The sequence below is a fragment of the Poecilia mexicana genome, unplaced genomic scaffold (genome assembly GCF_051168715.1).
Source record: "Poecilia mexicana isolate PSO_F unplaced genomic scaffold, ASM5116871v1 scaffold_4, whole genome shotgun sequence".
Taxonomy (NCBI): domain Eukaryota; kingdom Metazoa; phylum Chordata; class Actinopteri; order Cyprinodontiformes; family Poeciliidae; genus Poecilia; species Poecilia mexicana.
Window position 1 is genome coordinate 8991328 of NW_028263373.1, and position 26720 is coordinate 9018047.

General features: G+C 40.8%; 1 protein-coding gene and 1 long non-coding RNA gene across 3 annotated transcripts; one reads left to right on the plus strand and one right to left on the minus strand.

Annotated features, from left to right (window-relative positions):
• Positions 1-310: 310 nt before the first annotated feature.
• On the minus strand, positions 311-880 carry LOC106924192 (uncharacterized). The gene is made up of 2 exons (XR_001419574.2): positions 616-880; positions 311-516 (listed from the first exon to the last, which is right to left on the minus strand). It is a non-coding gene; the product is annotated as an uncharacterized LOC106924192 (long non-coding RNA).
• A 6383-nt stretch (positions 881-7263) lies between these two features.
• Positions 7264-26409, plus strand: rgmd (RGM domain family, member D). Of its 2 annotated transcripts, XM_088004891.1 has the most exons (5): positions 7264-7493; positions 14508-14548; positions 17377-17525; positions 22435-22946; positions 24857-26409. In XM_088004891.1, the coding sequence occupies exons 1-5, from the start codon at positions 7416-7418 to the stop codon at positions 25553-25555; spliced, it is 1479 nt and encodes a 492-aa protein (XP_087861017.1). In that variant the 5' UTR covers positions 7264-7415; the 3' UTR covers positions 25556-26409. The 2 variants fall into 2 exon arrangements, with proteins under 2 accessions (XP_087861017.1, XP_014853256.2); XM_014997770.2 differs by lacking the exons at positions 7264-7493; positions 14508-14548 and having other exon boundaries at positions 15846-17525.
• Positions 26410-26720: the final 311 nt, after the last annotated feature.

The window sequence follows — 26720 nt, forward strand, 5'->3', positions numbered from 1 at the left end:
GAAATCAAATATCAGCTGAACATTACGGCATTATAATTTTCAGATCTTTGTTCTTTTTCTAAATCACCAACTACAAGTAAACACAACTAAACGTTATTTAGCTTGCCTCTCTGTTAATTGGATGAAACCTGGGCTAATGAGAGCAGCAGTAATCAAAAGACAGCGATTTAAAACCCGGGAGAAAGATGCGCGTTATGTTTAAATATATCCACATTGACCGAGCGTAAACAAAGTAAAATCTATAAAAAAAAATTTTTTAAAAACTGACTGATCTGCAATCACATGGAGAAAACTGCGACAAACGAAAGGATCATCATCTCTGGGTTTATTATTCCGAAGCTCATAATGACGGCAACAAATGTGCGGGTCTTTTTAAACCCACTGAAGATCTCAAGAGTAACAGTGCTGCTTCTCCGTTTATGGAGTTTCTTTCTTTCGTAATGCACCGCCAGCTTCTTCTGTTCCTGCAGGGCATGGGGCATTTGTGTGGGAGAAAATGAAGAAGTGGATAGACGTCTGAAAAAAAATAAAAACAAAAACACATCATAAAATGCAGAAAGACAACAAATAACATAAGGAAATATAGGCTTTCCTTATATTAAAAGGAAAGTTTACCTTTTAACATAAACACCAAAGGTGTAGGTTTGTCCATTCTGGGAGTGGTTCAGCATTTGCTCCACCATTTTGGGATCCCCAGGATCCCAGAGGGACTATTTGGTGCCACAGCAGGCCCCTGGGATGGAGCAGCCACAGGTGGTGTCCAGCAGCTGCTACACGTCTGCACACAAAAACACACACATAGGACTAATGCGCATTCCCCTCCCCGCATACTCTCACACACACACATGCCGCCAAGGGTGCATGCATACGTTAAGTGCATGGTGTGCATGCCTACATAATTTAATAACACGACTATATAAAAACAAGGAAGCACATGACACCGACGTGCACTTAATACGTTTTACACGCTGAGAATTTTTACAAAAAAGTAAATCAAAGAGAAACTGAATGCGCAGAAGAACACACGCAGATAAAATATTCTTTGAACAAACAGATTTTTTTTTGTCGCGGTGCCAAATGATGCATGCTGATCACACACACACTGACATCAGACTATTACTCCGGATAACGCACATCTGGGCTGCACATATGCAAGCGCAACCGCTGCAGCTCATTCAAAAACAAAGCAGGAAAAAAAAATCCTTCATGACTCAATGAAATAAACATGCAGGCATCTGAAAAACACAACTCGAGAGTTATCTTACACAACCACAGCAGCACATGCAGATTATTACAAAAAAAAGGAGCATGAAGCAGCCGTGTGCGACCAGCGTCACACCCACACAGATTCCAGAAAAGAGGGAACTCCGGTGCTGCTGTCCATCTTTCAGCTCCAGTGGCAGACACACACACACACACACACACACACACATACGCACACACACACACACACACACACACACACACACACACACACACACACACACACACACACACACACCAAGGAGAGAAGAAAAAAAAAAAAACACAACTTCACAGTTTTAGTGGTTTACAAAACCAACTTGATTTCTGCTTCATTTCATAATGATTTCCCTGCAGACTTTCATATAATCTAAGCTCTTATTCTCTTTTTGTATTCATTTTGACTCTGATTGACCTAAAGGAACAGTTTTGAGACAAGTGGGTTTTATAGCAGGTGTAGTTATCAAATGCAGAGCCCCAAATTCCTTCTGTTTTGTGTGCAAACACACAGCATTTGCATAAACCCGACCGACCTCTAATTTTCCAGACAAGACTACCTATATTCCGGGGAAGATGAACAGCAGCTTTTCCCGGGATTCCAGAGCAATGAGGCAACAAATTAAAACAGACATTAGCGGTGAATTTGAGCTCTCGAGGGGAGTAGCAAGACACATGACTGGCAGAATCGTTGTGAAAAACCTTCCCACAATTGTCTCTTTCATTGGTCCCATGGCACAGACTTGTTGCCTTCCAAAAGTGTGACTCAAGGAATGGGGGATGGGGGGAGAGCCCTGACTAGGTGGGTGGGATTCATTAAAAACGAGGGGGAGAAAAAAAAAATCCCTCACACAGACTTCTGATTCAACCCCATAACAACACCAATAGGAATCCACAGGTGTCACAGCTCCAAACTGACACCATATGATTGCATGTTAACCTCCAACAGCGATTGTGGTATTGCACTAATCGTTATCAGTGCTTTCTTTTATTTATTTATTTATTTATTTAATTTTATTTTTTTTTTTGCTCACTCTTTGCTTGTTTGTCTGTTTCTTATACTTCATGACCCAGATCTTGTGCAGCTGTTAGACGTACATCAGGGCATAGTTCTTTGTGCATGTCAGCAGTCTGACCTGCTCACATGCAGTTACATGTGAAGGGCAACGGCGGATGTCGAAAAGGGGCAAAAATAACGGAGCAGGACTCCAGGGGTTTTTGGGTTTTCACTCGAGAAGTTTATGCAGTTTGTGAAGAATGAGAATGGAGGAAGCACAGGGGGATTGAGCTCCATCTTTGGAGCTTCTGTTGATGTAAAAAAATGAAATGAAATAAAATAAAAAATAATAATAATGCTCTATTGCTGGTAAGAAATAGCCTTACAAAGTAGGTAGAATCAAGGAGGTGTACAGAGCCATGCAAAAGTATTTATATTCCTTGAAAGTTGCACATCTTCTCACATTGCAAGCACTAGAATCAATGTGTTTTAGTTGGATTTCGTACGATAGACCAACAAAAAGCAGCGTTTAATCCTGAAGTGGAAGAAACTGAAAACAAGGTTTTTTTTGTTTTTTTTTAAAGAAACACTGGCTTGCAGTTGAACCCAAACCTTTTTACTCTGATAACACTGAGAACTCATCTGCCACCTAACGACTAAATACTGTTCATCTGTGTGTAATGTAATCTCAGAATACATGCAACTGTTCTGCATAAGCCTCAGAAATCACAGCAGCATCATAAAGGAACATACAGTTTAACAGTTTAAAGCACTGCTAAACAATATTCCATTCTGTCAACATCTTAATACGTGATGTCCAAACCGTCACCTGAAAATGGAAACGGTTTGTCACAGCCGCAAGCCTAACGGGACACGTCTTTCCATCTAGGCTGACAGGACCAATCAAGTAGAACATTAATCAGACAAGCAGTCAATCTGCAGGAATCCCCAAGCCCAGGTGGAGCATCTGTTTTTAGGATGATTGTCAGCAATACAGTGCTCTCTTAGTTTGTTTGAAGGGCAAGAAAATGGACGTGATCAGTACAAAAATAAACCAGCAAATACAAATTAATGACGCAGCTTTCATATTCCTTACAGAAAAAAAAGATTTTTGTCATTCCATCATCATTTTCCTTCTACATCACACCAATGAACTAAGTTGGATTTCAAATAAAATCTGAATAAAACACACTGCAGAGACTTGTTCTGCACTGAACTGCACCTCCAAAAGAAAAAAAAAAGAAAAAAGGATGGTCTCAATTTCGTGCAAAACCTTGATGGTGAACCTGCACCACACGATGTGTCTGCAGCGAGATTAACTGCCTTTCCTCAACTCATCCCCAACTTTGCTTTGGTTATCCTTGGAGAGTAAGGATGATGGATTATGGTGAGTGAATGTTGTCAGGGATTTGGACTCTACAAGGAAAGAGCAAAGGCATCCATGGTTAAAAAAAAAAAAAAATTGATCAGAAGAGCCAGGAAAGCTTATGCATGAAAGTTAGGTGGGTGGTTATTTGTCAGTGCTACAAGCCCCGTCTTGCCCCCTTTTTTCTCCTCAGTCTGTACTGTATATCTCTCATCACGACTGCGCTGGAGGCACAATGTGCAGCAGCCTTCGTGGGAGCCTGTCTGCAATGATTGCCCTGCTCCTCCAACGTTTGTATATGTCTTTCAGGAGACACGGGTAAGACGGAGGGGGTGGGTATAGGTGGGTGGAGCGAGGTGGGGGCTTCTCTAAAGTCTGACAAATTGCTGAAAATTGCCTTCACACAGCCATTCCTGTTTGGACACACTTGCCACATCTGGATGTGATCTGGCAACAAAAGTGCCGTGGCGGAGGGCTCAGCTCCCAGAGTGGTGCCACATATTACCCAAACCCCTCGCCTCCTCCGCCTCACTTCCTCCCTCTCCTCCTCCTCCTCCTTGGGTTGGATCTGCAAACACACAGCACCCCCCCACCCCCACCCCCGCCATCCCTCCAACTCATCTCTCCGTGGGGAACCAGGAGCTGATGGTGCCGTGCGCTGATGCTAAGCGGTCGCCCCACAGACAGGAGCATTCCTGAGCACCTCTCTGACTTTAAGGGTATCAGTGGGTTGTAATTGAGGCGTCTGCTAAAATAATTGCTGCACTGTGATGCTGCGCCGCTGCACAGCCTTTCAAAGGAGAAAGCTGTTTGCAATCTGGCAGCAGAAGAATGCTGGGGGATAAATCATCTGTCTTTAACACAATAGCACACACACTCCCCCGCAGATGCAATAAGACTAGTTCTGTGAATCGTTTGTTGAGTCCTGACCATGTCACTTCACTGCAACAACTTTGTTACAGGCCCCACCACTTTATAGGAGTCGAGGCTTAAAACAATATCTGCCACAGGTTGGCGGGTTTTTTTTTTTTTTTTTGTAACGGCGGTGATGCATTTAGCGAATTTCTGAATTATTTGCCTTTTCATGTACGCGTCAAATAAACATGCCGCTGACTAAGAAGTAGAGTAGAGGTCATGGGTAAATACTTGCAGCATTTTCAGCAGTGCAGCTGTGCAGCTGGACGAGGAAAAGCGAGCGCACAGCTGCAGACGGAGGCCTCGGCTTCTCAAATTGCCTCTGCTTCAGTTTCCTGTACTTTCCTACCGACCAGGAACAAAACGGGCCCTCATTAGACCCACCCCCAGTCTAATACTCTGTGATGTCATTGAAGTCTTTTTTTTCCCCCTCTTTTTTTGTACTTTTCTTGATTTTTTTTTTTTTTTTTTTTATCCCTTGTGCCAGTGCCTCGGCTGTCACTGAGCAAATACTCCCAGGTGTTTGAGTAGAGCGAGCGAATGAAGAGATGTGAATGTTTGTTTTTTTCTTTTCTTCTTCTGACGTTCTTTACCTGCCCATCTGTCTGCTGCTATCCCCACATCTGCTTCAGTTTTGACTTCCCCGGGTTTTGTTTGTCCATCTGTTTGCATCACCCCTCCCCCATGCTTCTTCTTCTTCTTCTTCTTCTTCTTCTTCTTCTTCTTCTTCTTCTTCTTCTTCTTCATCAGCAGAGGGAGGTTGAGGAATGATCAAGCCAGCTTTGAAGCTCCATGGCCCCTGCCCTGACTTTTCCCAGTACGTGAGCCCAGGCAGTTGCAAAAGCATTTAGGACCTTCTCAAGTATTACTCCATACATCTCAAGAACAAGAAAAAAAAGAAGAAAAACCAAAACATAGAAATGAGGAGTAGGGGGATGATGAGGGAGGACGAAACGGTGGAGTGGAACAAAACAAAAAGAGAGTGAATCCTCTTTTCCACCTAAGGATTTGTGGCTGATAGCTGAAAAGTATCCTCTCCAGTGTACTTTCGAGTGCTGCCTTAGACATGTGGCAGGCAGTGTGTTATTGAGCATGTGTATAGCCAGGGAAGATGGTGGACCCCTTTACATCCAGGACTAATTAGACATGACTCCAAGGGACGTCAGAAATCGCCTCATCATATGGTCAACACTTCCTGTCTTCCAACAATATAGGAATTAGGTTGTTTGAAACTATTTGCTCCACAGCTGTTGCACCTTCCCATTTCCTGTCCGGATGCTCTGTCTGTGTGACTCTGTCTCTCTCTCTCTTCACCATCCAGTGAAAATAAATCAGGTGGATTTTGTGTCTGGCAGGGGGTCTGGTAAGATTTAGAATGAGTGGAGGACTCATCCATTATTTTTACGTTCAAGACTTTGAGAAACTGCTTATGCTCCATAGATGTATTGGTTTTGTACCCCCCCGGATTTTTTAAGCAGTTGAAAACCAATCACTTTGCTGAAACTGGTATGATGATCAGTGGTTTTAGTTGTTTTATTATTATTATTATTATTATTATTATTATTATTATTATTATTATTATTTATTTATTTATTTATTTATTTATTTATTTATTTATTTATTTATTTATTTATTTATTTATTTATTTTTTCATTATGGTGAAACTACTAACGTGCGGAAAAAGACGATTGTATCAGCAGCAAAATAAAACTCCCACCCTTTAAGGATGGGTGTTCTGATTTCACCAGAAAATACTAAGGGAGAATCAGTTTGTTACTTTGAGGATGTGAAACAGGACATTTGTCTGACAAACCTGCATGTTATTGTACCAATAATAAGTTTGATTTGGCTAAGAACGACTAACAATAAGTGGCCAATGCAATCATTAACAAAGTTTATATATGAAAATTACCAAGTTCAGGCACCACCTGATTATTAGCACATAAAAGTCAAATAGTTTTATTTTGTTATAAACAACTGTCTGGTGAGGTGGAACAATAGATGAAGGAATAAGGTTGGGCACTGATGTTCCCCCGGCAAACAGAAATTATACAGAATAAACACTCAACGTCTCCCCAAAATATAATAATTTATTAATAAAATACCTAAGCAGTCAGGTCAAATACTTTGGTTAAGAAGCTCAAACTAAAAATATAGCTGCATTTTTAAAAATCACAGCAATTTAAAAGACTCGTTGGCATTCATGACAAATGCTTGTTGGCAGTTCTTTCCTCCTATAGGGTTCCTCAATCACTTATTAAAAGGAGCTGTTACTTTTTCACATTGCCTCTGGTCAATTTGGATCACTTCTCTATCTTAAATGATTTTGAAAACTGCAAGTTGCATTTACTCAGTCTACCTTCGTCTTTGTACTGAACTTTGTGAAACAGCGATGAGATGTGAACCCTGCATGCAACTCCAGTCATTCAAAGAGTGAAAAAGTTGCGAAAGTTTACATAAAAACTACAACCAACAGAAATGGGATTTGTAGCACCTGTTGAATCTAATTTAATCATATTCCCTAAATAACAACTGTATGAGCTACAGCGGATCAAAAGCTGAAGTGTGCAGCCAAAAGCTTAATCCCATATAATTTTCCAAAGCAATTCCAAAAGTGCACCCACGTTACGAACAATAGAAGAGCTCTTCTGCAGACCGCGCATCGCCCGGCTTTTACCGTCCAGCTACACCTCACACCTGCTGTGTGCTGTGAGAGGAGGGAACAGCTGGAGGCCCGAAACGCCGGGTGTTTGTGCGCACGTTTTGGGAGACAGAAGCACAAGTGGGTATGCGAGCTGTCGAATGAATGCCTGCTTTTTACGTGCGTACGGACGTATAAGAATGCATCGGCGCCCGTGGCACAAAGCGTGGCCTCGGCTCGATTTAACCCTGTGCTGAATGCCACAGCGACGCCAGTCAGACTTTGTGTGGCCACATACCTCCAGTGAAGAAGATATGGAAAAAATCTGTGGACCAGTAAGTCTGGGAGATTACATGGCTCCTCTTGGCCCTGGCCTCAATAATGCCTCAAATCTATCCTTGCCGTGTCTCTGTTATTTGGGGGCTTTATCAACTCAAAAAATAAATAAATAAATAAATAAATAAAAAGAAAAGATTTGTCCTTCTCATTCTTAATTCGACTGTTTACGAACATGTATGGATGCTTGTGAAAGACTTGGCATGTGTCTACATGGAAGATTATTGATGCATGAGAGAGAGGATTATGTGCTGGAATAGTGGTGGATAAACTAAAACACAAGACTGGCTTTATTTTTTTTATTTTTTTTAATTGCCCCTCTGCTGCGATGAATGGCCAGCGCAGCTGTCTGTGTGAACAGCTGCCAGCCTAAAAAGATTGGATCGAGCAGGCTCTGGGAGTGAGGAAAGAACAGCACAGCAAGAATCTTGTGCAGACAATGAGGGATTTCACAAGTTCACAACTTAAAAAAAAAAAAAAAAAAAAGCATGCCGGATTAAGAATCACTTATTGGAAAATCACATCTGTTTCCGACACATTTTTTCCCAGGGAAAACTCACAAAGACAAATATCCGTGCCGTTTGGGGCGAAGCAGAAGGCAGCATGGAAGAGTTATTACGTAAAGTAGACTGAGGCAGATATTATGTTTTTGTTTGTTGTTGTTTTTTGTTGTTGTTTTTTCTTTCACCTTTCCTAATGTGAAATTTGTGAGCTTGCATAATACAATTTACAGCTGGGGTAACAAACAAACAACAACAAAACAAGTAATTCCATCTGAGAGGCTCGATAAAACGGTCCGTATGGAAGTTCTGCACAAAACTTAGTCAGACTTGAATTAAGTGCTGTTGTTTTGCTAACTCCCTCTGTCTGCTTCAGCCTGGGGCTTTGTGGCTGACGGCTCCATGTCTATAAATCACGGGGAATGCATGCTCATATCCTGAAGCAAGCACAGTAAGACGACATGGCAAATCCCATTCGCTTTCTACCCCGGCCTGTTTGCAGAAGCGAACTGATAACCCGAGCAGACATTAAGGGGCATGATCCCTCTTGTTTGCAAATTCTGCACATATCATGTTTTAACAGTGATGCCACATGAAAGAGTTGGATGCAGATGAAGCTGTGACTGTATTCTGTTTTGTTGATTGTTTCCAAGCACTCGCTGCAGTTTCTCAGGTGTTCAAATGCCAAAAGCAGAGCCAAAGGAGATGAAAGATTTGAGGGAAGCCGGGTGTGGGTTTTAAGCAGTGGATTTTGTAGTGGACAAAGCTGAGCCAGCACAGGTCCAGAAGTTGTTTCGCCTTTGTCATCTAAGAGAATAGTTGTTGTTTTGTTGTTGGTTTTTTTTTTGTTTTTTTAGTTCTGTGTGCTTGATTTAAGGGCAGCCAATGTCTTTGAATTTTGCAATTCTACATAATTCTTCCAAAAGTAAGAGAAATGTTTCACTTTTGTGTATTTACAGACAAACCTAATTCTGTTTTAATGGGATTTTGTGATATACACAGATGGCAACAAAAAGTGCATAATAGTTGCAATTGTTAGATTGGTCCAGCGAAGGTTCAGGCTTATTTTGAAATTCTGAATCGGTCACAAGACACAACAATGACAGATGTTCTCAATCCAGCTATTTTAGCAGATTTTCTTCAACTGTTTTAGCTGTTCTGCACAATGATGGACAAAACATTTAGTCACTCAATATGCAACGCCGGCATACAGGAAAACCTCCAGTTGGATTTGAATGCAATGAAAAGTATTTGTTTGAGAATCGATATGGCTGACGAGCCGTTTTTAGATTTTTATTTTCGAAAAGTATCCGAAAAGCATTTGTCCTCATCAACCCACTTCACCGTTATGTGCCACGTTGCGTCGCTCAATCCCACACAACCGCAATAAACACTTGAATTATGCTTTGATGAAGTTCAAGAGGTAGGAATACTTCTGCAAGATGGTGTAACTGTATTAAAGAAAGGGTTTTGTGGTTTTGACAGCATGCGATTGTGCTTTAGTGTTTTTTTTTTTTTTTTTTCATTAGATGCTCTCACTTTGCTTTCTCTTCTCAGAAATGCCCTGCCCAGATACTTAGGAATCAGGCCACATAGCTCACTATCATCTAACTCTAATCAAAGTGCCGAATCGTGAAATGGACAGCTGTTGTCATATGCCTCGATTCCAAATGGCTATCTGCCCCTGCTAGTTGCCCGGGTTGTTAGTTGGCCAGCTGAAGTTGTAGGGGGAGCGAGGGTTAAAGGGTGGCTGCCATTTCGAGCGCCTGTCAGAAAAGTCCCTACAGCTCAGAAACTTATCCAAGGTAAGCTTCTTCTTTCTGTTTTTTTTTTTTTTTTTTTTTTGTGCTTCTCACTGGTATGAGTCATAATGTTTCCAGATTGCTTCTCACCTGAGGCTGCCAATTAAGATTTGGAGATAATTCTGTGGTATAGAGCAATAATGTCTTAATATAAAAAGGCCATTCATTGCCATTGTTGGGGTACATAATCCGTGCCTGCAGTGAATTTAATATGCTTTATGACGTGACAAAGTGTTGATAAGACTGCTGTGTTTGGGCTGAAGTCCAATACGCATGACTCTGTATCACAATAAGAGGAGCGGCTTGTGTGCTGAGAATGTGGGAAACATCTGCTGCGATGGAAAGCGGACTGGAAACAGACAGAATGACTTTTCCAGCACCTCGCTGAATTTTGCTCAGGATACACTACACCAGTAAATTGAATGTCTTCACTTTCCTCCAACCTCATATTGGTTTTACATGTGGAAAAGTTCAGAATTTTGAGTGATAATGTGCTATAAAAAAAAATATGGTCATAAAAATACGGTCATACTTACACTTGTCTCTGTCACTGGCACCCATCTATTCCTGGTTCAGGACAGTTGTCCAGGGGGGGAAGGGTAAAAACAATAGGAGACCAACTGTTGCTGACTAAAAGAGGGCTTTGACACAACTCTAGCATAAGATTTGGGTATAGAAGTCAATGCACTGAATGTGCAGAGGGGTGTTTATGGAAAAATAAGAACCACAGGGGCAAAATAAATGGAGATTTTTATGCACATTAACTCATTGCAGAATAAGCAAATTGCTTATTCTTTTGTTAAATCAAAAGCAAATATAGAGTTGTAATTGTAAAGATACTTACAGCGCCATCCACTCTAATTGGCACTCCTGATATAAAAAAATAAATAAATGTGTGCAAAAGCCTTTAAACAATAGTTGCCATGGAAACATGGTGACTCCCAAGACGCCACTCTTCTCTAACCGCGGTTCGGTCACTGTCACTGTGGTTCTCTGGTGCTTTCACGCCTCGACAGTCCAGGATATTTTTGTTTAATTGGGTGAGAAATGCTGAACATTTTCACACCTCCATTTGGTTTCATTCACACTGACACTGCAACTGAAGTTTTAAATCGAACCAAACTTCTTATTTTAAATCATGGAACTGCAACCAGTGCTCATTTGGAGCAGAAAGCTGCCCAGAATGAGACAGCAAGCAATCCAGCCTGTTGTTCTATATGAATGAGAGGAATGCAGTACTAATGAGAAAGACGGCAGAGAAGGAGAGAGAAGAAACTAAAGTCCACGGTCTTGCTAATCTCCACTTTTGGGAATAGAGCCAATCAGCGGCAAGGAATATTAGAGACTCTCCTGGATTGACTGCTTTGCAAATGCTAGCCAGTTGCATGTCAAGCAGCATTGCACCTTGGTCACAGCTTAACGAGCTGCATTTTCTTTCCAGTACTAAGCTCCAGAAGAAAAATCTGCAAGTGGGAACATTTTCCACAAATAATGTGGAGCCATATTCATCAGAATAATCCATGGACAGGTGGTGGTCTGCTGTACCTGCTTTGTCTTGTTGGTTGCTCAGGAGCATATGGATACAAATGTCAATTGGGCGGAAGCGAACTAGGGGTGCTGATCATTTTTCTCCTTTACCTGAAATAACTGAGTATGACAAAATGACTTTGCAGTTTTGGTCAAAAGTAACTATTTTAGGTAGGAAATGTGGCCATCTGCCGCTGGACGTTTCATATCTGATGATGTATTATCAGACCTCACCAGGAGGAGTATTACCCTAAAAGGTGTTTTAAGAAAAAAATAACTTAAGCAATTTCAAAAAAAAAATATGTGATCATTGTCTGCTGTGAGAAAATATAGTTATATGAGTCTAATGGTATCCACAAACAGGAGGCCACTCAGTTTTATTTTTGTTTTGTTTTTGGTTTGAATTAAATTGATATGAAAATAGAGCTTAATTCAGTTGACCTATTACTACAGTGGCCTTACATTTCCATAATTCATGAAAATACTTGACAACAACAAACATATAAATTGTGTAGTGGTTAAAGTGTATAGGCATGAAAGGGTTTGTTTATGGATAGAAAATGAACATCGGCAGGCTGCAAACTGGCTTATCGACCCATTGGCAAACATCTCCATTTTCATATACGAATCAACAAAACTGTAAAACTACCAAAGAGGATTGGCAAAATGATTGGTACCTAACATTTAACAGCAAAACACCACTGACTTAATGCACAGAGCCACTTAAACCCAATTATATTTATACAATACATATGAGGGATTAATAGCTGCTTTGAAACACCAGAGATAAATATGTTCAGATTTTTTTGTTTTACATTAACTCTAACAGTCAGTAAATGGCGCAGAGCCGACATGTTCAGAGGCATGCAAGCATCTTGAATTCTGACGGTGAGGAGAGCTGACAGGAGAGAGACAAGACTTGTTCAAACAAAGTTGTGTTTTGGAATACGCCTGATGGGCTGCTTGTCGAAACCACCTTGAAGTGTTTTCCTGCTTGCTGAAGAAACAGGAAAGGAAAACACAGTAGAATAATAATGAGGAAAACCTGAGATGGTGGAGATCTTCGACCCTAAACACACTCTCCCATACACACGCATACGCATTCACAATCATGTAAGCAGGGTGTGGGTCAGAGGTCAAATGGCCCTGAACTCTCTCCCTTTAGGCTGAGGACATCAGAAGTCGCTCTGTGTGCTGCCCTCCATTTATTTTACTCATCATCCCTCATCAGGGGGGGATGACCCTCTGACCTCAGCGCTGGGGTTACCTGTCAGTGGACTGTCTATTCGTGAGCATGGGGCATGAAGCCCTGGCAACATTTGTCTTTTGTGGGGGGGGGGGGGGCAAGAATAAAAAAAAGACTGTCACTAGTGAAGTTATCTTGAAGTTACATGTAAAGATTCATCAGATTTTTGCTTACATTCAGGAATGCCAAACACTCTCTGTGAAGATGACAAGCATGTGTTTAACCAAGGACAAGAGATCCAAAAGTACACAGTTAACAGATGCCTGCGTCCCGATACTTGCCTTGGTTTACCTACAAAAACACTCTAAAAGCATCCTAGTGTGTGCTGTCAGCTATCAATCAGAGAGCCGTAAGTGGGATCCTTGAGTGAAGATGCTATCAGCTCTGCCTCATATACACTCACACCACAGTTTCCCTTATCTCTGCACAGATAACAGATCCCCTTTCACAGCGAGCGGCCTTAACCAGGCACACTCCTGTTTCTAGATCTCTGTCTTATTCTGCGCCATAAGCCGCTTCATTTCAGACAGGGGCCCTAAAACAACAAGCAAAACAAAACCAAACAAAACAAAACAAACAAAAAAAAAAACAAACAAAAAAAAAGAGCAAAAACAGCCAATTTGCTCTGGTTCCTGTGTAAAATTCAATAAGTGTGTCTCTTACATCGCTGCAGCGTGGTGCTTGCAGAGGCCACAGAGGGAGCATGCTACTCCCTGATTCCAATCGCTGATGCTATCAGCCGCTGGCAGAAACATGATACGTGTCTCAGTTGACAAATCTAGATGGCCGTGAAATTAAAGGAAAATCAGAGGAATGGAACATAAGTAGCTTCCTGCTCCTGTACCGTATTGCTATTCATTTCAAACAATACATTCCCAGGATAAAAATGAAACCATCTTAAGGTTACCGTGTTTGCCTGTCACCCAACACATGATTTTATTATTATTTTTAAGGGAGTAAAAGTTGGGAGTAAAAGTTGGGGTGAACACTTGTCACGGTGAGAGATCAGCTCAGTCATTTGTTTTTCTTATATTTTCCTTTCATTTCTGTAGACAGCGAGCTATTAAGACGGTTCTGTTATGGTCTCGTTTTTGGGGACTTCCACAAGACCACAGCAAGTTGAGCCTAATAACAAAAACAAGCATCCTGGTGTGGAGCTGGTCCCACAGTGTGAGGACCTTAATGAGGAACATGTGGAGTTGCCCAGACACACTGTCAGAGGAAACCTAATCCCTCACTCCCTTCTTTTTCTCTCTCTCTCTCTCTTTTCCACCTCCCTTCCCCCCATCCCCACCATTCTTTCTTCTCTGCTCTCCTTTGGCTATGCTTGGCGTTCTCCACGTCCCGACTTTTAACAATCTGGTGTTACTTTTAGCTCCTTTCTACTTCAAACCTATCTAGTGTTTGCCCAAGCCTTCCTTCTTCTTTGAGAAGAACCTGTCCTTTTAGTTTTTCTAGTCTTTCCAGACCGCAGATTAAGAGACCAAACCACTTTTTTTATTATTATTATTATTACTTTTTTTTTTTTTTTATCTAATAACCATCCACCTGCTCTTGCTCTCCTTCCCACTTGTTTTAGCTTTAGTGATACTACATATAGGCTGGCATGCAATGCAATCCGCTCATAAGGAAAGAAAAGAAGAAAGATCTCTTTCTCCACACATCAAGCTTGACAGGCGGCTCCTTTCATGTGCTGAATTCATCCCTACCATCCACCTGGATCAATTCACTGTTTGCTTCAGTGGCCATTGGTGCTGCAGTGTGGAACATCAGCTTGTTCAGTAAAAAGCAGCTTATTGAGTAAAAACGACAGCCTTAAATATTTTGCCTTCGATTTTTTATTTTTTTCAATGTAGCACATGTTTAACTTGTTTTATTTACCCAGAGGTATTTATTTCTAATCATAAACTCAGGTACACAATGTGCTTTCTTTCCCAGAAAATGTCCCATTGTGGTTTTGAAGACACACATGATAGCAGGTGAGAAAATAAGTTTTTATTTGCTGCGCAACAACACAAATCTGTGTTAGTGCTCTGTCCACAGGCAATCACTGAGAAAATTATGACCTTATACCTTTTAGGAGGAGAGGGGCGGGGGTGAAAATAAACCTCAAAGCAGATCAAGCCTCAAAATTAGCTGAATAAACAGAGTAAGGTAGATCCCTTAGGGAGCAGGTTAAGATTGATAAAGCAGGTCCAGTCTGAGGCCGGCCATAGAAGAGAAAGATTTTTGAAGTGAGGTTGTTGCTAACAGGCTAAGAGCAAAGAATGGCGTTTTCATTTAATATAAATCTGGAGTAGCTGAATTCGGATGCTGAAGTTCAGATATAGACTGAGAGGGAAATGACAAAAGTATCTTCTTCGATCTTAAAACTGCTCTATTCTAAAAATAAAATAAAATAAAAACGTCTCAGAAGTTCATAAACTGTCACCATGTTATTTGCAGAGAAACCGTTGACTATGCATGTAATGAAGGTAGGAGGTGGTGTATCACTAATGTATCTACTGGCAAATGAACATGGATAAACACATTTTTTGGCTTTTTACTCCATATTTCTAATGTCCTGGTTAGAAACATGTTCCAGTTTCAACTAAATCAGTCATTCTGGTCTTGTCTTGACATTTTATTCTCAAGACTAGTCGAGAGCTCAGCTGCAACATCCATTTATTTTCCTTTTTCCAGCAACTTAGATTGTACTTTGCAGCTCCACTCAAATGCAAGTTTTCAACTTGGACAATTTGAAAAATTCAGAATTTCTTTTACTTTTTGCAGCAATGACTACATCGGTATATAATCACACCAATGTTCTTGAAAATTGTGTCACATTGGTTTCGATCTTTGACTTTATCTTACCTCTAAAGTCTCAGTTTTGGTTTGGTTCTGTGTTGTGTGGTCCTGACTATAACAAAGCCATTGACCAAATGTTAATTTCAAGACATATTTTTAAAAATATACACAAAGGTATACACAGGAAGAAGGGTTCAGGCTTCTTCCTGAACCCTTCTGCAGGAAACCCTGAAAAAGATCATTAGTGGTGCGACACCTCCCACCTCAGTCTTCTGTTCTAATAACCTTTCACTGGAAATGGAGAAATAAAGGTTCTTGAAATTTTGTATAAACCAAACTTGATGTGCCTGAGAGTAGTTTTGTTTTAGAGCAGCAGAACAGCTCCTCTCAGACTAATGGCTAACATTAACCTCTGAATTCAACTATTCTGTATTTTTGTGAAAATGACGATGTAAGAAACTCCATGTGCGGCAGGTAAGTTTTCAAATGTTTTAACAGAACTAATCTCAGAAATGTCCTGAGAATTTTCTATATATAGCAATATGTAACTTTAATAAGACATTTGTTCACCCCGTCTATACCTGCTGGACATTATTGGACCCACTCCAACATAAGCTTGTAAGGACCTTTCACAGGTCTGTCGAGCCACCTGAATCTCACAATTGTATGGCTGAAGGAGACTCCTGCATGTGTACAGAAAACCCAGTGATCCAGTAACCGTCTGGGTTCACTTCTCTCTCATGCAATCCGGGCGAAGGCACAGAAGACGACCTAAAACTACGATCCAAATGGCCTGGCTGCACCCAAACAAATCATGAGCTCCATATTCAAGCAACAGATATTTGACAAAGTTTAAGTCAAGTGAATAAGTTTATGTAGTAATTGGCTTGCAGGTTGTTTCTTTTTTCTTTTTTTTTTTTTTGGCTCTTTTTGCTTGAATGGCACAAAAAGACCCACAATGCATCTCAAGCAAAAACAAAAAGAAAAAAGACTGAAATCTGGTGGGTTTGTGTGCCTCACAGATGGTTCAGCCTCACAGCAGCTGTGCAAATGAAAGACAGAGTGTCGCTGAAGGAGTGAGGAAGATGGAAAGTTGGCCACGTAGGGAAAGAGTAACATACAAGCTGCTAACTGGAAAAGTAATGGAAAATTTCATAGTGTGCCGATATTTACAGTGAGAAAATCTTCGGGTAGAGACTTTTCTCTGGTTCCCTGATCTAAACTAAGACAGCTATGTTTGGTATTTCGCATTCACAACTGGCAGTCCAACCCCAAAATTTAAGCTGAGAGTGTGGTGTGAGAAAACAACAGGTGACAAAGTCCTGCTGATGCCCTAAAACTCACATTGGTTTTTGGTGGGAGGGTTTTGGAGGGAGAGCCAAAGAAACGAGTCTTAAGTCATCATGTGGGAAATATAAAAAATGTCACCTGAGAACAGAGCCAGCTCAAGGCATAAGCAGAATGTGTGGCTGCTTGAGAAAAGTGTAGTAACTACAAAGTTAACAGGGGTTTAATGGTTCATGAAATGACACTTTAATAAAGATTGTTAAGTAGGTTAAAGTGATTCACACCCCCTTTTGCTCAGCAGTAGACCCAATTTTTCAGCCTCCAGGAAAGTCTAATAAAAATAAAAAATAAAAAAAATAAAATCCAAAGAGAATGCTCTACCACACGTAAGATATTATGTTTGGTATATGTGTGGCATATGTACAAATAAAATGAAGCTGTGTAACATCTATCACCATCAGAATTGATTACATTTCATTCGAAGCAATTATAATTTCACACCGTCCTCCTCACTGTAGTTCAAACCACTTTTCCAATGTCTTCACCCCCCAGTAATTACTGCATGTAAATATCAAGTGGTTAGCGAATAATTAGTCTTTCATTGGCCAGCAATCACCTCTGGGCCCCGTCTACGATTCAGACCCCTCCCTCGTAGAGCCGCCCTAAAGACAGGGGCCCCTTTTTGAATGACAGCGCTTGGGAAGGAAGACGAATTTTGTCTGATTTCCCGCAGCCGCAGCGTCGATGAGAAGCAGTCGAGGAACTCCATTCTAACTGAATGGATTGGCATGGGGAGAAGCGGACCTCAAATCACGGCTAAGCGGCAGCTTTGGTACTGTTTAGCCTTCACGATGGTTTTACTTGCTCTGCTGTTTCGGCCAGGTAAGTGGAGCTTTCTTTTCCCCTCCTTTCTTCCTTTCCAATCCGTGCTCCCCCACTGCCGTGCTGCATGCGAAGCTTGTGTCCCCGGAATGGAGGTGGCGATGGGAAAGTTAACTTTTCTTCCTCCTCCCCCGGTGTCGAGTTGAGGAATCTGGACATTTTTGTTCGCTGTGAACGCTTTGTCTTCGCCGTAAAGTTTTATAATGTCGTCTCTAACTTGTTGTTGAAAAAGTTTCCCGGTCCGCGGCTGCTCCGGAGACAAAGTAACAAATGTTCCGTTGCTGCGGCGTCCCAGCCTCCGGTCCGCTATGTTAGCCGAGCAGCACGAGTTATCCATCATCACTCTTATTACTACGTATTACTGTTTTCACGCCACACAACAACAACAAACGATGTGCTTCTAACAGCCAAACAGTCACCCTCCTTCCCGGCCGACGCTAGTTTGTTGTTTTTCTTTATTTTTATTCCTTTTTATCAAGTTGCGGGTTAGCTTCCAGCTAGCATAGCTCACTAGCAACAGGCGCAGGAAACTTAAAGAGAAAACCAAGGAACTTTGTGTTTTTAAACCACCGCCGTGCTGCTTATCAGCTTCAATCTCTTATCATATAAAGCACAGCTGTAACTCTTCTACCCATCGCCTGTTGTTATTAGTTGTTGTGAAAGCTAAGCTTGTTATTTTACGTATTAATTCGTCATTTATTAACTTTGTTAGCCACCATGCTTGAGAACTTTCTGGCCTCTGAACGGACGCTACTCAATCTCCGCTTGAAGTTTAAAATATCCGATTCCCTCTTTGTTTGCATTGAGAGGGTTTCCTCCCCTCAGTTTTCTTGAAAACCAAATTAAATGCTTAGCAATCACTGCCACGCTGTTTTTTTTAAAGCTCCTGCAATGTTACAGGTGGAAAAACACAGGAACAAAACTGTTTTTCTTCTTTAGATTCAAAATACTTTTATTAACATTCCAGATCAGAGAGTATAATCTTGATGTAGATGGAGATTGCCTGAACGCGACAAAACTAAAATCTCACAATAAAGAAAGATGTCACACATAAAAAAGAATTATTAGAACCGCAATTCATATTTTTATTTATTTACGTTTTCGCTTTACCACTGGTTGGTTGCTGCAGTAGAGTTTCAATTTTGCCGCAACTATAACAACATTTATGTAATTTTTATGTAATACTTTGTCAGGTACATGAGTATCGTGGTATGTAATTATTTTTATTTCTAAAGTGAACAATTGTTCCCAATGCTGTATTAGTAAGTGGATAAGTAGACATTAAGTATAACAGATATATTGAGCTTTTCTCTAAGATTTAATAATTCTTATTTTTATGTTCAAACACAGATGTTGGCAGGAAATGTATAAAAAATATATATTAAAAAAATGTGTTTGCTTCTGCTGGTTTTTAACTTTTGCTGTTTTGTTGGAGTGTTAAAAGGTAAGAATTAGTCAGGCTATCTGCTCAGGTAGAGCATCCAGTCACTTGCTTAATATTCATGTTCTACTCATTTTGCAAAGTGCAAATAGCATTGATTTGATAAGAGTGGTGCTCCTGTAGCTTCCACACTGTTTGTTGCAATCAGAAATATGTTGATGTTGTTTTCTGTGAGTGAAGAGTGTTCTTTGCCTTCTTTGAGCCAGCTGACTGGTATTTTTTGCAGCAACTTGTGGGGGAGGGGCATTGCTGCATCAGTCAGGGGAAACTCCTTTCACTCCAGCATTTGCTCTGGCATCCCATTAAAAGCACTGCAGATGTAGAAAGCGTATCACACAAAACTCATTTGCAGTTTTGAAACTCTTAATTTTATAACACCATTCTGCGCCTAGATTCCGATCACCACCTCTTTCTATTTCAGACTAATTTTGTCATTCGTAATAATTTGACGAAACTTGCTTGTTTTTTTTTGTACGAAAATGGGGATGTAGCATTACTTGATATTATGTTAAGGATAGTGTAAACAGTGGTTCTTATTTGAAGCTCATTAAAATGTACTTATCCCTAATCGGCTTTCAGATTATTGTTTAGTTTTTCAGCTACACTTGTTATAAAACACCATTTTTAAGTGCTCTAAGCTCTGGTTTGTGTTGAGCAAGAAAGAGTAATGATGAATTAATTAAGCAGATCATTTAGAGGTGAGGGAGTTGATTATCATCATTGTCAGAGACTTGATTTAAAATGATTTAAAAAAAGTTAAACCATATGCATTTCAAGTAGCCCTCATCCTTTAGCCTTTGAAATGTATTTTTACATGTTTATTGGTGTTTTTCTAACATTTTCATAAACTTATAAGATGACACTTACTGGTTTACAGCTTAGATAACTGTTTATTTGAACTCAACATTTCTGTTTCTTTTCATTATGTTGTAGTTTGAGTACAATGTCTCAGGAAAACAGTGAGTTTCTCTGGTCTATCTGCAACAGCCATAATGATGGACTAAATCAAACTCTTATCTCTTTATATAACAGAGATCAAATTAAAAATTGCTGTTTGTTTCAAAATTTATTTGGCAGGTTTATTTTTTGTTCCCACGAGATTTTCACACTTTCTGCTAGGTATTTAAGTGCCACAGCATAAAGACCCTGCAGGGAGATGCAGGGTGAAAATGGCTGTGCAGGCTGTGATTGTCAAAAACTGTCAGTCACAGCAGAGTCCAGTGACCTCGCAGCGAGGCTGGAATTCAGAAGAGGGATGCATTTAACATGACCTCTCACTCTGCTCCGCGGAATTATTCAGGCTTGGTTTTAAGTGACTGTGAAATGCATTAATATGTTCTGGTGCTCGCTCTGGCAGCAAGCGTGCAGACGCGACACGTCCAGTTTGTCGTCTTTGTTTTGGGCTGTTGGAACATTAGCTGGAGCTTTGGGAGTGAACAGAGTATTCTGTTGCACTGCTTGGAGTGCACCCTGTCAGAGCTGCCTCGAGCCTCGCAGTAAAAAGTGATGCATGTGTTTGAGATTCTGGCTGATTCTGTTCCAGAATGGAAATATTTCCAGCTCGCAGCTATCCCAGTCAGCACAGACATCTCCTCCAAAAACAACCATAAACCTGAAATAACCCTGATAAATCTTTGCACCCTTTTTTTTTTTTTTTTTACTCCTCCAAGTAGTAAGTATATTTCTTTGTGTCCTGGTAACAAATAATCAGTTTGTGAGGCATTACTAAACCTGAAGCACTGGATTTAGGTTCCTCCTGCTAAATATCACTTTATGTGCTTCCTCTGCTTTCCAACTTCCAGGTGGGACCTGGAGTTGCTGAGCTTTGTAGTATTCTTCTTTTGATCCGTTTAAATTTTGCAGCCCCAAAACCGTCAATCTTGCACTGCAACGTAGCTTAGTTTGATATATTTCAGTTACCAAACATTCAGCTGAAGCAACTTCAAACACCCCGAGGCCAACTAGCCTTGGTTAGATTCCTTCTGCAGTGAAGCTGTTTCTGTTGAAGGAAATATGCTTTAACTGAACTTGAAGCACAGTGGGAGTTCTGGGGCTTGTGAGCTCACACATTTTTGGGTTTTACTGAATAAAGATGAGAGTTTAGAAGTTTGGATTTTGTCGTCTCAGGCCTGACATCAGTAAATATCAGATAGATGATTGCTGTATACATTTATAGGTTTAAAATACTTTTTAGTAGAAGTATTTCTTATGAAGAATCAACAGAGGATTTGCTTACAGTGTAATCACTTATCATTGTCAGAGGTGCAATGGTTAGAGTTTTGTGAGGGATTTTTTATCTTTGATTATTGTCAAAATCTGACCTGCCAATACCAGTTTTAGCAATATTTGCAAAGAACTTTAATTAGTAGGATTCAGGTTTTATTATCTGCTATGACCAGTACGTAATTATCGTTTTTAGAAGTAGCGATAATGTCACACTAGGTTTGTGAAGGAGCAGTCACCACAAAAGTATTTTATTACTATAATTTTAAAGCAAAGAAATCATTACAGCATTGACAATTTAAACCAGTTCCAGCATTTCCACTGAATTGTTATCATGACCAAAGCAAGAGTCTCTGTATATTCAGAAAAGAAAATGCAACAATCACATTTCCAAAAGAGTGCAGATCCAGCATGAATTATGACAAACGGATTTTAAACTCAAATGATAAAACAGTAAATTTTCTGTCATATTTTATTGTTTGGTGAAGTCTAGTCCTTTGAAAATGCCTTTTTTTTCTTTAAGTGCATTACCTGACCTAATTTTTAAACATTTCTTCATTTAGTAACAACTTCCACACCAAACAGTGTTGCTGTTTGCTTGACCCGAGTGTGTTCAGCCATGGTGTGATTTGGAAAAAAAAAAAAAAAAAAAAATCTGAAATTTTAACATTTCCAAAAACCTTTTACATTGCTTATCCAAAAAAAGAGAAAAGGAAAATGTATGGTAGTGGTTTAAAAACACAAACGCTCTTCCTGCAAAACATGAAAATGTAGTTTCCATGCCAGGCCTGTAGGAGGCAGATAAACTTTGTGAACCTTCAGACCCTGAGGCATGTTTTTGTAACTCTATGGACCTTTTACTGACAATACCAATATTCCGCAATGAGCAGATTTTTGCTTCAACACGCCAAATAATCTGAAGAGTTGCAGACGCAGAGGTCTGCCATGGTTGTTGTTGTGCTGTGTGCGGGTGAAAACCAAACCTCAGTGCGCAAACACAAGATGACCTGACCGACATCATCGTTTCCAAATGTTTTTGGTTTACATGGAAATGATTCTCACTGTGTTTCTAAAAAGTCTCCCTCTGGAGCCTGTTGTCAAAGCTCTGGCGAAAACGCCGTTTCTGTGTAAATGAGAGGCCAAAAAGCAACCAAACATTTACACCGTACTGACTCATTAGCCACTATTCAGGACAAAACAGGTTATTAGTATTTCTTGGTAATTATCCTTTTTGTGTTTTCCCAGCTCACTGCCAGCAGTGTCGAATCCAGCGTTGCAATGCGGACTACGTGGCTTCTACGTCACCTCCCAATGGCGTTCAGGAAGAAGTGGCTCTCGGTATGAACTACTGCATCGCCTTACGGGCCTACGCACTGTGCACCCGGCGCCAGGCACGCAGTTGCCGGGGCGACCTGGTCTACCACTCGGCCGTTTTTCGCATTAAGGAGCTATTCTCCCAGCACAACTGCTCCAGCGACGGCCCCACCTCCTCCGCCAAGGTGCCCAGCACGTCTCGGCCAGGTGTGTCGGAGCTCTGCGACTACGAGAACCAGGTCCTCTTGTCGGGCTCGGCGGGTCAGCAGAAGAAGTACGCCCACTGTGGATTATTTGGAGACCCGCACCTACGGACTTTTCGAGACGAGTTTCAGACCTGCAAAGTGGAGGGGGCGTGGCCTCTGATCGACAACCGCTTCCTGTCGGTGCAGGTGACCAACGTCGCCGTTGTCCTGGGCTCCAGTGCCACAGCAACCAGCAAGGTGAGGAGGAGATTGGATTAGTAGCGTCCAAACTTTTTGGTCTATAACATCCAGAAACAAAACAGACGTTTTTACTCAAAAATCTGTTGACATCCCTACAATTGCAAATGTTTGGCGCTATTCAGAGAACCAAAGCTGGTGTCATTTGAATTCATGTAAATTGGAAACGGTCTCTGTTATAACAACATGTTTAAAAGTAAAGGCTTAAACAAGCAGGGTGGTTTTCAAATGCTAGCATGCCAGCTCCAGCACTGCCAGTAGTGGCATCAAACATGTGAAGTTAATCACTGTTGCATTGTGCCTCTCTAGTCTGAAGCATTCCTTGCGTCTTGGAGCTCTTTTAGATTCGTGGAGGGGTGGGGGGTCTGAGAGGGGTCTTTCAGTGGTGTTGAATCACAGACATGCATGAGTGCTCTACCTTTAACACATGGGTGGTCATATGGTAGTGATTAACGCTCACTCCAACATTTTCCTCCGCCGCCACGATCAGAAATGTTTTTTCACCCCTCTGGTCAAATAATTAACTTGGTGCTTTTTGTGTAAATATGGCATAATTTAGAAAAATAAAGGAGTAATTGGCTGGCAGAAAGGAGTTTTTAATCTGGTTGTTAAACGGACCATTCGGGGAATTATTTTTTATGCCTTTAAATGTTCTGTTGCATCTTGAACGGTTGGACTAACTTCTCTCTTTGTGGTTTTTAATACAGTTTTTTTCTGGGGAATTTTTAAACAGGTGTTAAAGGTGATCCAATATGCAAAATACACTTTTTGCTCATTTTTATCTTACCATTCGAGTCTCTGCAGCTTCTTGAAACAGTCCAAGTGCTTTAAAAAGAGCCACCCAGGTATTTTAATTTAATTTTATTTAAAAAAAAATAATAAAACTGCCCAATTATTAAGTCACAAACAGCTGGCAATACCTCATTACCTAGCAACCCCAGCCTAGCCCAAGAAATTGCCTAGCAACCCAAGTGGCATTTCAGCACGTTTGTTCAGCCAGTTTCACCTCTGTACAATGGCTGCTGGAAAAGATAAGCATGTTATTGTCGACTCACCAACCTTGATGGTTGTGCAGGGGACTACAATTGCAAATGTTTGCAGCGATTTTCAGGTGTACAAAGTGCAAGTAAAGTGTGGTCACTAGCAGCTTACTTGTATTTAAAGTGACAAGAGACCCTGAAACAGCTCATTCTGCAAGGAGCTCAAAATAGGGAGAACTGAGCAGAATAAAATGTCATTGTCTAAGAATTATTTATTTATTTTGCAACAAACATGATGAACACATTTTGTGTAACTTATAGACCTACCCTAACTTGTTCAATGAAGCATAAGTCCTTTTTAAAGACCCAACTGAGCAAAAAAAAAAAAAAAATCATATTGCATAAAGGATTTTAGAACCAGGTTCTATTTGAAATCCAATGCAGTTGTGAGGTACGGTTCTTTGTGTGTCATATTTTGTGAGGCAAGTATTTTTGCTGTAAGAATCCTTTTCAGTTACCACACAGGGAATTATAAAATACAGTACTCCCAGTAGGATTGTCTTTTACTTCTAAACTTGGGGGGGAAAGTCAGTTTTTTAACCAAAAAACTTTGAAGCAGTTCAAGTAGTAAAACTTACTATTTTAGATATTTATTTTTTTTTATATTCAAGCCAAGATAATATCAGAGTAAAAAGCACAGACACTTAAAGTTTAAAGATAAAATAATCAGGCTTTTGCACCAATGCAGCTGACTCACCCAGGAAATACTTTGTTTTCTGCTGCCACCTTGTGGCTTAGAATTGCATTTTTTTTTTCTTTTATTTTGATATCTTTCAGAACCCTTTTCTTTCCCCCCCAAAAAACACATTAAATATGCGACGGTGTTTAAATGTGTTAATTAAACGACTTACTTTTCAACCTGATTTTCAGATCACGGTGATCTTCAAGACATATCAAGGCTGCACAGAGCAGAAGGTGTACCAGGCCACCACCGAGGACCTGCCTCTGGCCTTTCAGGACGGAACGCGGAGCGGCGGCGAGAGCAGCAGCCTGACCATCATGGAGCGAGGCGGCAGCTCCGGAGTGGGCCGACAGGTGAAGATCCAGGCCCGCTACATCGGCACCTCCATCATCATCAGGCGCGTGGGCAGCTACCTGACCTTCGCCATCCGCATGCCGGAGGACACCCTGGACTTTTCCGAGGACAGCGGCGGCCTGCAGCTGTGCCTGCACGGCTGCCCGCGCAACGAGCTCATCAAGGAGCACACGCTGAGCCGCCAGAGCCAGCAGCCCCGCCTGCAGCCCACAAACACAGAGCTGGGCCCTCTGCGGCCCCCACACCAGGTCTACACGGTGGAGCGCGCTACGGCCAAGTGTAGAGAGACCCTGCAGGTGGAGGACGTGTACTTCCAGTCCTGTGTGTTTGACTTGCTGACAACAGGAGACCCGGAGTTCTCCATGGCGGCGTATGGCGCTCTGGAGGACTTAAAGGCGCTGCCGCCCAGTAAGCTGAAGCAAAACTCTCCAAGGACTCCTCGGGTTTTTAACGGAGGAGCAACACAGACGCTGGCTGCAACGTCCAACGGCTCCTTGCTGCCACTCCTCCTCCTTACTCTGCTGCTGTTGTAAAAACTCAAAAAAAAAAAAAAAAGAAAAGAAGACATGGAAGCATTACCAGCTTGAGGAAAGAGTGACTATATCCACGATTTGTAGTTGCCTTTTAATCGTCACAGGGGCGTGGGAGTGGTACTATCAGGGTCTTCCATTTTTCTCTGAAGGATGTCAGTTTGAAAAGATGACACATTTCTGGGGGATTTATAGCAATATTGAGTCATTTGAAGAAAAAAAAAAAAAGATGTTTTGCATAAGGGCTTCTGTGAACGTTAAATCCAGAGTTGTCTGAACTGACCTCAAAGTAATAGAAACAGCTTTTTGTAAATATTTCATTTTCCTGGCGATGTTCTCAGCTCTTAAACACTCCACATCGAGCAAAGTTGAAAATCACTCCATTCGCCATATTTCTTTTATGGACGAGCAATGTTGCTTTCAAATCCTGTTTAATCCGGTTATCTCAGTAGCACTTAATGTATTAGCAACAATTGTTGAGAATGTGTTTTTTTTTTTTTTTTAATGCTTTAATCTGTTGTTCCACAAATTGGCATACAAACACACAGGATCCAACAACTGTATACGGAAAAAACTACCTATCCTTAAGTAATATGTGATTTTTCAACACTCCTCATTCTGTGAAACACTCCCTCTTCAAGCTGTTCAGCTTCCAGTTTTAAACAAATCTTTATATAATAATATATTTAAAGAGTGTATATATGTCTTTTATGTTTTGTAAATACTTTGTATAGATGTTTTAACTGTAATATGATTTACATTTGTTGTGTTTAAGTAGGTTACTTTGAGTTATTGTAAGAGAAGTGAACTAATATGTGTTGTATCTTTAATTATCTGTATTAAAGGGTTGAACAGTCCATAGTGGAACGTAGCTCATTTCCCTTTGTCTCTTTGTCACTGTTGTTTGATTAGAGACGGTTGTCTTGGCATGAATTCAAAAAGTGAATCTAATATTGCGCAGAAATATTACACATTGTGATAGGTTTTAAATGTTCTTTTTTCCCAGTTAAATTTGGGTTATTACAGCTTGCAGCTGGTGAAAACCCACATTTCAGGCTGCTGGAAGATGAGAATGTCGCAGTCATAAAACCGGCCACACCTGCACAGGTGAAGTGTTTCTGATGTCGTTGAACAGAAAACAGAAGTGACTTAAACACCAGGAGTTACA